The sequence below is a fragment of the Mytilus trossulus genome, chromosome 1, assembly GCF_036588685.1.
Source record: "Mytilus trossulus isolate FHL-02 chromosome 1, PNRI_Mtr1.1.1.hap1, whole genome shotgun sequence".
NCBI lineage: Eukaryota > Metazoa > Mollusca > Bivalvia > Mytilida > Mytilidae > Mytilus > Mytilus trossulus.
The window spans coordinates 62428639-62441696 of NC_086373.1; the positions used below are offsets into that span (position 1 = coordinate 62428639).

General features: G+C 31.7%; 2 protein-coding genes across 2 annotated transcripts in view; one reads left to right on the forward strand and one right to left on the reverse strand.

Annotated features, from left to right (window-relative positions):
- LOC134681177 (tetratricopeptide repeat protein 39B-like) overlaps nt 1-4682 on the reverse strand; it is a 37769-nt gene extending 33087 nt beyond the window's left edge. Inside the window, exons 1-2 of the mRNA XM_063540668.1 lie at nt 4540-4682; nt 3114-3145 (exon numbers count right to left, since the gene is read on the reverse strand). Of these exons, the coding sequence (XP_063396738.1) occupies nt 3114-3145; nt 4540-4596 (89 nt within the window). The 5' untranslated portion in view covers nt 4597-4682. The remainder of the gene's footprint in view (nt 1-3113; nt 3146-4539) is intronic.
- A 27-nt stretch (nt 4683-4709) lies between these two features.
- The window catches only part of LOC134686007 (uncharacterized), a 62171-nt gene continuing 53822 nt past the window's right edge, over nt 4710-13058 (forward strand). The window contains exons 1-4 of the mRNA XM_063545739.1: nt 4710-4839; nt 6300-6381; nt 8082-8158; nt 11599-11648. Coding sequence (XP_063401809.1) covers nt 4741-4839; nt 6300-6381; nt 8082-8158; nt 11599-11648 — 308 coding nt within the window. The 5' untranslated portion in view covers nt 4710-4740. The remainder of the gene's footprint in view (nt 4840-6299; nt 6382-8081; nt 8159-11598; nt 11649-13058) is intronic.

A 13058-nucleotide genomic window follows, 5' to 3' on the forward strand; every position in this document is an offset into this window, starting at 1 on the left:
ATGTATCTACAATCTGTCGATACCTGTTACTTGGCATTGCACAAGGTCATGTTTTTCTCTGGCTGTTAATGATGTCTTTAAACTAAATCCATTGGATGTTGGATGTGTACGGATTAATCGTTGTCTTTGATGCATGATTTTTTTATTAGTTGTAAGTGGCTTAAGTTTTGAACTAGCTGTCAGATAACTGTGAGTATTCTCAGATCTATTCAGTGTGTCTTTTTGTGTTGGGATGTATAAGTACCCGGCCATGTCCACTTGTATTTTTGACCATCTGCTGAGTTAATATAAAAAATGATGATGTGGTATGATTCCCAATGAGACAACTATCCACAAAAGACCAAAATGACACAAACATTAACAACTATAGGTCACTGTACGGCCTTCAACAATGAGCAAAGCCCATACTGCATAGTCAGCTATAAAAGGCCCCGATAAGACAATGTAAAACATTTCAAACGAGAAAACTAACGGCCTTATTTATGTAAAACAAGAGTGCACACACTGAAATGTCTCGTCTTCTTTACTAATCATTGATATTATGTTGATAGTGCTATTAAAGTACTATAAAGCTTTATTACAACTGTCACATAAACTTAACATTAACCAAGATAGCTAAACAAAGACTAATGAACCATGAAAATGAGGTCAAGGCAGACATGTACAGCTAACAATGCTTCCATACATTAAATATAGTTGACCTATTACTTATAGTTTTAGAAAAATAGAGCAGAAAAAAAACTTAACACTGTGCAATGAACCATGAAATTAAGGTCATGGTCAAATAAAACATGCGGGACTGACATATACAATGTAGATCATAAAACATTTCCATACACCAAATATAGTTGACCTTTGGCATTTAATATTAGATAAAAAGACCAAAACTCAAAAACTTAACTACAACCACTGAACCATGAAAAGACATGCTAGACATGTACACCTTACAATCATTCCATACAACAAATATAGTAGACCTATTGCATAAAGTATAAGAAAAACAGACCAAAACACAAAAAACTTAACTATAACCACTGAACCATGAAAATGAGGTCAAGGTCAAATGACATCTGCCCGCTAGACATGTACATCTACAAGCATTCCATACAACAAATATAGTAGACCTATTGCATAAAGTATACGAAAAACAGACCAAAACACAAAAACTTAACTATAACCACTGAACCATGAAAATGAGGTCATGGTCAGATGACACCTGCCAGTTGGACATGTACACCTTACAGTCCTTCCATACACCGAATATACTAGCCCTATTGCTTATAGTTTCTGAGATATGGACTTGACCACCAAAACTTAACCTTGTTCACTGATCCATGAAATGAGGTCGAGGTCAAATGAAAACTGTCTGATGGGCATGAGGACCTTGCAAGGTACGCACATACCAAATATAGTAATCCTATTACTTATAATAAGAGAGAATTCAACATTACATAAATCTGAACTCTTTTTTCAAGTGGTCACTGAACCATGAAAATGAGGTCAAGGACAGTACATTGGACATGTGACTGACAGAAACTTCCTAACATGAGGCATCTATATACAAAGTATGAAGCATCCAGGTCTTCCAGCTTCTAAAATATAAAGCTTTTAAGAAGTAAGCTAACACCGCAGCCGCCGTAGCTGCCTCTGCCGGATCACTATCCCTATGTCGAGCTTTCTGCAACAAAAGTTGCAGGCTCGACAAAAATGAAGCCTTTTTCAACTGATTTTTATAGTTCGTTCTTATGTTGTACTGTTATACCACTGCCCCGGGTTAGGGGAGGGTTGGGATCCCGCTAACATCTTTAACCCCGTCACATTATTTATGTATGTGCCTGTCCCAAGTCAGGAGCCTGTAAATTCAGTGGTTGTCGTTTGTTTATGTGTTACATATTTGTTTTTCGTTCATTTTTTTTACATAAACAAGGTCGTTAGTTTTCTCGTTTGAATTGTTTTACATTGTCTAGATACTAAAAACTTGATACCCTTAGGAACATTCAGTTAAAGTTTGAAGGTATTTGGCCCAGTAGTTTTAGAGAAAAAGATTCTTGAAATAGATGATCTTGACAGTCAACAGAGGACGACAGATGTCAATTGATGGCCTGGTGAGCTGAAAGACAATAACAATCAAAACCAAGGAGTAAACAAAGACTCACAAAACCAAAGGACATTTACATCAACAGTTATAAATAATAATTAAGAAACAACGAAAATTGGAAATATTTATTTTTTCTATCAAAATGGACACTTAATTTTGATAAAAAGGATATTTTAATCTCCAGTTAAGAGGCCAGAACTACAGTTGAAGATTTTCTAATCTCCAGTTGTGACAAGGCAATTCTGTAACATGTCTGCTAAAATGTATGATCATCTTCCACTTGTCATTATAAGAGTACCTAATTTTTTCAATTAATCACAAATTTCAACAGGTAATAACTCAAATAAAAAAAATTCTAACTGCATTGATATTTTAACTACATTAGCTGCGGAACTGTAGCTCTTTGTCCCTTGTGTTATTTTCTTATTATTTGCAGACCATAGGTAACATAAAATAACAGTTGGACCTAAGAGCTATGGTTCCGCAACTATAACTACATATGATACATAAATAACTTTGGTGCCAAACCTTCTTCCTGTTTCACAGTGATTCACTCAAACCAGCAATCATAATTTTCTGTCAAACACCTTGTGTGTACAGTGCATACAAATTTAGTTTCAACACTTTGGAATTTCTTTGGTATGGAAATATTGACCTGTTTTGTGCATGAAATCTGTCCTGCTAATCAACTTATCGTATGGAAGTATACAATGTAGTCATGATAGTGGAATGCTACATTGTACCTCACAAAAAGACACTTATACAATTCACATGTTCATGTACATGTTCATGCAATTTGTACATATAGGATAATGCTTGTTTGTCTTCAAACATAAAAATGTTTAGATTTTGATTTACAAACACATTATTTGGGGGTGTAGGATGTGGATGCTTTGAGATTTTCAAAATTTACACTACCCAACCAAATATCACAAATATCACATAGCCATGATCAAGGAAAATGATTTAATCTTTTTAAGTACAACAAAATATACATAATTGTTGTAATACTTACAAACAAACTTCTTCTTCTGCATCTTCAAAATCCTAAATAGAAAATAAAATTCATTGTAGTTGATATTTGATGTATGAAGTCTGAACTTGTTTAAAAAGAAAACTAAATAATGACATTCATCTGTAAATTAACAAATATTTTTATACATTGTACATTTCTATAGCCTAAGAAAAAATGTTTTAAAAGCATATAAACCTTAATACTATTTTTTTTTCATTTTTTTGTTGTATTCAGAAGTTTTGATTTTTTTAAATATAATTAAATATTGATGAAATATCTGCGATTATTTAAGATAATGAATTATTAAACTATACCATGCAAGGCAGATAATTTTGCCCATCCTTCGATTCTATCCATTTAACATTTATCTGTTTTTGTTCATATTTAATGGATTGACAAAATTAATACCAGACTTGAGATATTCATCATGTTTTTTAGTCCAGCTACCTATTACCTTACACGTTATACCACTATAATAGCCTAAATCATTATTGTCTGAAACACAAGCACTTTGTCTCAGAAAAAAATTACATTTATGCCTTTATCTAACACAAGGTGCTTAACTTGTGATTTAGAAAAATATCAGCCGGTGGCAAAATTCCGTTATATATGCCTATTTCCATGATTTCTCAGCTGTCAACACAACTGAAACTTGTTATGTTGTAAATCTAAATTGATTTATCTTCACAATGGTGTATAACACGCCTACTCTTGTTGTCAGATTTATCCATGGCACATACCTGTCAACCTCTGAAAATGAAAAGTCAGGTCATGACCTGCATTGAGAAAAAAAATCTCAGGTCATAACGCGTACGACATTTTGCGGGCTCAATTGAAAATGTTGAAGAACAAAAATATGTTTACATATAATTTATATAGTCAATATTGGCAATCCTATCCAAGAATGTCAATTGTAATTATTTGAAACAATTTTAAGTTGTGTTGAAAGCCGACATTGCCGAGAAAACAGCATATAACGGATTTCGCCAACGGCTGACATTTTTCTACAATCAAAAGTTAGGTACCTAGTGTTATATAAAGGTATATAGGAAAAAAAATTATGAGACAAATGCCTGTGGTCCGAAACATGAATGAAATATTTGCCACTGGACATCAAGCAAATGAACAACATGCATGACATGGATGCCAGGTTATCAAGCAGAAAAAGATATGACTTAAATCTTTGTATAATAACTACTACAGTACATGTTATGCGTTGAAGTTGCAAAGTTCTGTGAATATGATTTACTCTGTTCCTGGAAAGAACATCTTGAAATGTCTTGGAATAATATTCGGATATTCCTAGTATAGGCTATACATATTGTCATTTACTGACAGTCAGTGCCTCTTTTTCAGTCATTTTTGTGAATATTAGTTGGACAACCATTTGCTACTTTGATGTTTGATGTAAATATAGGAATCTTACCTCGTCGTTCTCGTCCCCAGTGGCTATTTCTTCTGTTGACATGTTATTAGTAGCCATAGTCCGAATTTGATTTCGGAGTGTTTCTGAATTTAACCTTACAAGTAATGTAAAACCTCGAAACCATTATTTGTTTTGAACTCTTCAATGTAGAAGATGTAAAAGGTTAAACATCAATATTTCAGAAATTTGCGAAACAGCCAAATGGCAGCTGGAAGTGAAAGTTCAGTTACAGATGTGTTAATCGGCGAATTTGAAGAATGGCAAGCATCAGAATCTTCAGAGGCAATATTTTTGCTAGAAGTAAGATCAAATATCAATACAGATTTGATTAATAAATTGTCATTTAAAGCATAATAACATCATTGATATCATGCGACAGGAAAACACAATAAATGAAATATAAATAGGATAAATATATAATTGAAAAACATGTTGAATGATAGTATCAGACTAAACCTACTTTTTACTAATTCTAATTGAAATCAATTGAATAATTTGGAATATTATTTTTTGAATGACTAACAAAAAAACCCCACTACACTGCTAAAAAACAGACTGACAGATATATAGAGTAATTTTAAATTCAATATAATTATGAATGACCACAGGTGACATAGTTAACGGAACATTAAGACGTGGCTATATATGCTTTATTATGTCATATATTTTCATACAATGCACTTATACAAAGATTTTTTTTTATGTAACAATTTGATACACCAATTTTGAGAGTTTTTAGGATTTAACTACAACTGACCTCCAATTTGCACAGATTTGCAATTAGCAACTCATTGCGGAGGTGTATTTTGTTTTCTGGTCTATGTGTCCAATCCTTTGTTCTTCCGTCTGTCTGTCTGTATATCCCTCTTCAGGTTAAAAAAGTGTGTCAAGGTAGTTTTTGATGAGGTTGGAGTCCAATCAACTTGACACTTAGAACACATGTTCCCTATGATATGATCTTTTTAATTCTAATGCCAAATTAGATTTTTTTAGAGCATGAAGAGAAATCTATCACTCATTGATTAATCTACCAGAGTAAAAAGTTTATCTGCTAAACTGATGGATATTTACATGTTTTACATAAAAAAAAAAAAATGCCTGTGATTTCGTGTTTATTAAACATTTATAATATTTTTTCAATCTGTTCAAAAAAGATAATAATTTAATCAGAAAAAGTTTGTATGAAAATTTGCATCTATTAGTTTTTTTTTATTTAGTTAAAGAATACTTTTAATATATAAAAATCACCATTTTTAGGGTTTTTTTTATCAATTTTTTTGGGAAATAGGAATAATGTTGATTTTTTTCAGAAATCAACTTTAATTAATGTTTGAATCAGTGTTTACTTTTAACAGATTGAAAATATAATACATTCAAACTCATATACAGTTTTAATATTAATAGTCAACATGTATTTCCATCAATTAAGCAGATACATTTTTTGCTCAGGTAAATTAATCAATGAATGATAGATTTCTCTTACAAGAAATTTAAAGGTCCCAGTGAATAAACTATACAGAAAACAATACCTGTTGTATTTGTTAGATGGGACAATAGAACTGCCAAAAGTTTAAACGGACAGGTAACTATCAGGTGAATTTATGGAAAGGTTCAATAGGGTTCGCAATAATAGCTATACCTTAAACATGTTAAATATCTTATTAATTATAATTTTCTGTTTTGTCCATTTTTCAACATTTACATGTTCAAATGATGTTTGAAGTTCAGAATTTGTAGAATGAGCTATTATTTTTCTTCAGACAAGTACAGATGAAAATAATGACATTGTGATGCTGATGTTATTGGCTTCAGAACATGAATTTAAACTCCATATACCAAAAGGTAAAGAGTATACTAGAGTCCAATTTATCATAAAACTACAGTGTTAACACATGTATATACATGATATACATGTACCTCATTTTAAGCTCACCTGGCCCGAAGGGCCAAGTGAGCTTTTCTCAATACTTGGCTTCCTTCCTCGTTGTTAACATTTTACATTTAGAACTTCTTCTAGAGAACCACTAAATGGAATGAAAACAAACATGGCATAAATGTTCCTTATGAGGTGCTGAACAAGTGTTGTTACTTTGTAGCCGATCCATCATTCAAACTGGCCGCCAGCGGGGGACTTAGTTTAACATAGGACCCTATGGGAAATGCCTACAAATCACTTCTTTTAGAGAACCACTGAATGGAATGAAACCAAACATACCATGAATGTTCCTTATGAGGTGCTGACTAAGTGTTGTTACTTTGAAGCCGATCCATTATTCAAGATGGCCACTAGCGGGGGGACTTAGTTTAACATAGGACCCTATGGAAAATGCATACAAATGACTTCTTTTAGAGAACCACTGAATGGAATAAAACAAAACATGGCATAAATGTTCCTTATGAGGTGCTGACCAAGTGTTGTTACTTTGTAGCCGATCCATCATCCAAGATGGCTGCCAGCGGGGACTTAGTTTAACATAGGACCCTGTGGGAAATGCATACAAATGACTTCTTTTAGAAAACCACTGAATGGAATGAAACCAAACATGGCATGAATGTTCCTTATGAGGTGCTGACCAAGTGTTGTTACTTTGTAGCCAATCCATCATTCAAGATGGCCACCAGCGGGGGACTGAGTTTTACATAGGACCCAATGGGAAATACATACAAATGTCTTCTTTTAGAGAACCGCTGAATTGAATAAAACCAAACATAGCATAAATGTTCCTTTTTTAATGAGGTGCTGGCCAAGTGTTGTTACTTTGTAGCCAAATTGTATCTTTTTTTTAAATGATTTCAAAAACCCAGGTAGAATCAGGTTCAAGAGCGATACAGGCTCTTGAGAGCCTCTAGTTAAATGTCACCCATACTATATCCAGAATTCTAGGGCTATTTCCCCAATACTATGGATTTAAATAATTGATTGGGTCTGAAAAAACTGTCATACAAGTGAAAGGTACATGTATAAAATGCCTGAAAAATTAATTCAACCAATCACATTGATTTGCAAACTCAGGAATATAACCATGATCATAGTCGACCACTGATTAATACCAAAATTTATCATTTGGAAAGTTTAAGATTTCTTCAGAATTTTGCCAGTATGTACATATAAATGTATTTCTGATATACATGTTTTCTGCTCTTTGGACAGGTTGTTGTCTCTTTGACACATTCCCCATTTCCATTCTCAATTTGATATAACATATTGATGTTTAAAAAATCCTTGAAGTTTGATACAGTTATTATTTCCATAAGATTCAGTATTCATGATGTACAATGTAGTACTTATATTTTCTGTGTATTTCTTGTTAATGATAGTTTCACAAATTTTTGTATAAAGTAATAAAAACCTTTAACTTAATATACATTTATTACAGTTGCTTAACAATCAGGCATACTGTCAAGAACAATTTATGTTTAAATTCTGCCCATGTTGAATTAGCTCATTCAAAGTATTTTTGGGACTGTTGTGACTGTCACATAGTTTAAAACAAATGTAAAATGTTGGTCTTGTATACGTAATTGACAATGTGATTAAACAGGTTATCCTGACTATGATGGTACATTTTCTGTGGAAGCAGACCCTGCAGTCAAGCTATGGAGCACAGCCTTGAATGAGGTAAATGACATTCAGAATGATTTGAAACTTTGAATTATTCAGTTGATGTATTCAAATCATTTTTTTGTTTTGTTAGGGACAACATCAAAAGTTCTATGAAGGATAAAAAACTTAATTCACATAGTTTTTTCACTGACCCCCGCACCCCCCTCTTAACTTAATTTGGGAAAAATTGATTCACCAATAGGGATATATGTAAAATCTATTTTGGATAAACAGAACTTGCAGCAATGTTGACCCCCCACCCCCAAACTATTTGATTTATTTTTTTTTATCCTACATCGATCTTTTGATGTCGTCCCTTGAAAGCTTCACATACTTTATGATGTAAGCATATGTCTTTTGTTGAAATCCATTCTCATATATCATGTATATTATATTTTTGATCTTGGTATGAGTGACAATGAGACAACTCTACATTAAGGTGGTACCTAACACTTTAACTAAAATTAATTTGGCTCGTTTAATTTTCTTAAAATTTTGACAAAGTATTTACTTTGACCCTTTGACAAAAATGTAAAAATTTCAAAAGATTTGAACCAACCTTTTAATCAGAAAAATTACACTGGTTATATAGCAGTTTGACAAACACTTATTTTGATCATTGAGAAGCTTAATATTCCCTTAAGAACACAATGTCATTAAAAGGTTCTTTTGATTTTACAGAGTTATCTCCCTGTAGTGTTAGGTACCACCTTAAGAGGAGATATTTATCATTGTCATACTCTTCATGACTGCAACTAATCACATTTATTTTAGTCATTGGTGTATAATTTATTTTTGTGAAGTATGCAATCAAACTTGAGAAATTATAATTATGAATGTTTAATTAAGTGGATTAGAGCATTGATACAGTACAATAACTTGTAATTTTATCACGATGAAGTGGACATATTATAACACAAACTTACGTATAATATGAAAAAATAAGAAGATGTGATACTTGTAATATATAGGCACATAAAATACTTTTAAAATACATTTTATCAAGTTATTGTTATTTAATAAACATACTATAAGTTGATAGATGAAGTATTGATCTTAGCATAAGATAATAAATTGATTATGAAAATCCTCTTCCTAAGCGTGAAATCATGATATTATAGATGTTTTGCTAATTAAAATAAGTATTGTATGACAGTCATGTTTAGTCATCTGACAAAGAAAACAAATTTTACAATATTATTCTGGAGTGAAATACATGTATCCCAGCTAATCATGAAATTTAATTGGTTTAATTGACATTTAATAAATTGAATAAGATATATTGATACAGAAAATTGTACATTATATTACTGCAATCTTCTTCTGTTATTTTGGATTGATATTTTGTTTTGAAATATTTCTCTCTCTAAAAGAATAGATTTTCCACTTTCAGTTTTTGGAGGATTTGTTGTTATAAATTTTTATGCCCACGCCATAGGCCCATAGCACAGGGGACATTAAGTTTTACCCTTGTACATCTGCAAATTTGCTCCAGTTCTCTATCTTAAGTTTGCCTCAACCAAATGTTATGAAACTTATACACAATGCTTATTACCACAAAACAAAGATCAAGATTGAATTATGGTGCGGTCACTTTAACCATTCTAAAGTTATGCTCCTTTATAAATGGAAAAATGACAAAATATTTAGGTTCCCTTCTGTAACTAAAGTTTGCCTCAACCAAATGTTATGAAACTTATACACAATGCTTTTTACAACAAAACACAGATCAAATTTGAATTTTGGTGTGGATGCTTTAACAATTCATGAGGTATGCCCCTTTAGAAATAGATAACAATACAAAATGTTTAGTTTCTGTTCTCTTACTTTAGTTGCCTCAACCAAATGTTATGAAACTTATACACATTGCTTTTTACCACTAGATACAGATTAAGTTGAATTTTGGTTGTGTCACTTTAATTATTATCATGTTATGTCCCTTTATAAATTGAAAAAAAGCTAAATTTTAAGTTTCTGTTCTGTTACTTAAGTTTGTCCCAACCAAACATTATGAGACCTATATACAGTACTTATAACCTCAAAACTCAGATCAAGTGAAAATTTGTGTAGCATCAATATTATTGTTCTTGAGTTATGTCCCTTAAAAATGTTGTATGCAAGCAGGGGCATCATCTGTGTCTATGGGGACACATTCTGCATTAATTCTTATTGTTTCACACCTAAATAGACAGTTAATAGTAGATACAAAAATGTTGTGCCTTACTCATCATTGCTCATAGTTGAAGGCATTTTAATGAACTATAGTTGTTTTGAATTTTTGTGTCATTTGATCTCTTGTGGACAAGGTGGAAGAGTTGTCTCATTAGCAATCATACCAAATCTTCTTTTTTATATTGGCATATAGTGTAACCTCCATGCATTATTTTATCATTCTGTTATCAAACATTTGTCCTGACTTTTCATCAGATTTTTGGTACATTTTTGGTCAGATGATGACTTACAGATTGAGTTTGCATGGAGGGGGCTCATTTTCAAACATAGATAAATTCAACTCATTCCTTTCAGCATGATCCAGAACTGGTAAAATATCAGGGGAAACTTCAAAATTATTTATTTTCATGAATTATACTCACTTCAATCCAGACATTGACTGTATTTAAAATATTAAAAAGAATTTATATACCGATAGCTGTATAGTATGGAGACAGTCTTTGCTTTTTTTCTCAAATGAAGATGTAAGTGTTATATACAGATTATTTAGACAGAAAAACAGGTTTATTTTTTAAATAGTTTAATCAGACAATTAAGCTGTATAGATATAAGCTGTATTGATTAATGTTAAAAGAAATAAGATATGGTATAATTGCCAACTCTAAGTTAACATCTAAAGATCACCTTTTGGTCTTCAACAATAAGCAAAACCCATATTGCATAGTCAGCTATAAAAGGCCTCAAATTGACTTATGTTAAACAATTCAAAAGAGAAAACTAATGGCCATATCATGCTTATGAACAAAATAAGGAACACAAATAAACATTATATATCTGTTAGTTCATTTTAGTTTATAACAAGTGTAAGTATATTCTTACAAAATCTTTATCATTGTTGATCTGCAGAAGACATCATTTCAAGTGGAGATAACTCTAGCTGCCTTTATATACACTATCTTGAGTACTGTAGGCTTTTCTATTCTGTATAAATCTTTTGTAAAACTGAAATGTATGTTAGTGGTTGTTTTTTCTTTGATTAAAATTACCCAATTCACTTAGGTTCAAGGTAATTGAGTCGATACTTGGACTAAAATGATTCTTGGTAAGTTTCAATTTTCATACAGTGATGGTGTTGTTACCTGGATGTGTATTTAAAGATAATGTAAAAATCAACTTAAACTTAAGTGCATAAAGGTTCAGATATCTTACTCTTGCATGACATTAAATTGTATTTACATGAAAAAAAGCTCAAAATTGCATCACCTAACGTCTATTTCTTTCAGTTCTTGGTTGATTTGAAAGACAAGATAAAACTTTCTGATTTCCTGAAAAAGTGAGTATTTTTAATACCACAGCAGTTATTGTAAAGGTCAGGTTAAAATTTGTTCATTTATACTCAGCTTTAATTCTTGTAAAATTTGGATGAATTTTGACTTCCAACATGTTTTTATCATATATTGGTTATGATGTTGGTGTCTTAGTTGTTGTCTTCGTCATCCCAAGACACATTGGTTTTTGCACTATAACTTTAGTTTAAGTGAATAGAAATCTATAAAATTAAAACACAAGGTTTATGACCACAAAAGGAAGGTTGGGATTGATTTTGGGAGTTTTGGTCTCAACGGTTTAGGAATTAGGGGCCAAAAAGGGGCCAAATAAGCATTTTTCTTGGTTTTCGCACCAATACTTTAGTACAAAATGTATAAGTAAACAGAAAAATCTATGAAATTTAAACAGAAGGTTTATGACCATTAAAGGAAGGTTGAGATTGATTTTGTGAGTTTTGGTCCCAACAATTTAGGAATTAACAGCCCAAAGGGTCCAAAATTAACATTTGTTTGATTTCATCAAAATTGAATAATTGGGGTTCTTTGATATATGCTGAATCTAACTGTGTATGTAGATTCTTAATTTTTGGTCCTGTTTTCAAATTGGTCTACATTAAGGTCCAAAGGGTCCAAAATTAAACTTAGTTTGATTTTAACAAAAATTGAATTCTTGGGGTTCCATGATATGCTGAATTTAAACATGTACTTAGATTTTTTATTATGGGCCCAGTTTTCAAGTTGGTCCAAATCAGGGTCCAAAATTAAATTTTGTTTGATTTCAACAAAAATTGAATCCTTGGGGTTCTTTAATATGCTGAATCTAACCATGTATTTAGATATTGGACCATAAAAGGTAAATATCCAATTTAGATTTTTTTAGTTTTTTAGTAAAGTTCTTAGACCACATTCATTCTGTTTCAGAAAAACTATTTAATTACAATCCGAATTCAGAGCTGTATCAAGTTTGAATGTTGTGTCCATACTTGCCCCAACTGTTCAGGTTTTGAAATCTGGGGTCGTTACTCATATAAAGCTGCGCCCTGTGAAGCATCTGGTTAAAAAAGGTGTAAATTTTCATTACCAAATATCAAATGTGTTGAATATACATATGATGGTAACTGGAGAGACTTGTTCATTGTGTACACATTAAAGTACATTTGTATTGGTGTGCCAAGTACAATTTAATACCAATGTACACATGTATTTGTGAAAAGTTTGTCTTCATGCTTCATAATAAAAAAAGGAAAAAAATGTAAATTAAGACAGTACAAAAGTAACTGATCCAGTACAATGAATAAGAAAAGAAATTACCAGGATGCACAACAAAATTTCATGGTCACAGAAGACTCGTGCTAGGGCAAAGCATTCTCTGAAAAAGACATATTTCATCAATTTCTAATGATTGTTTGATATTT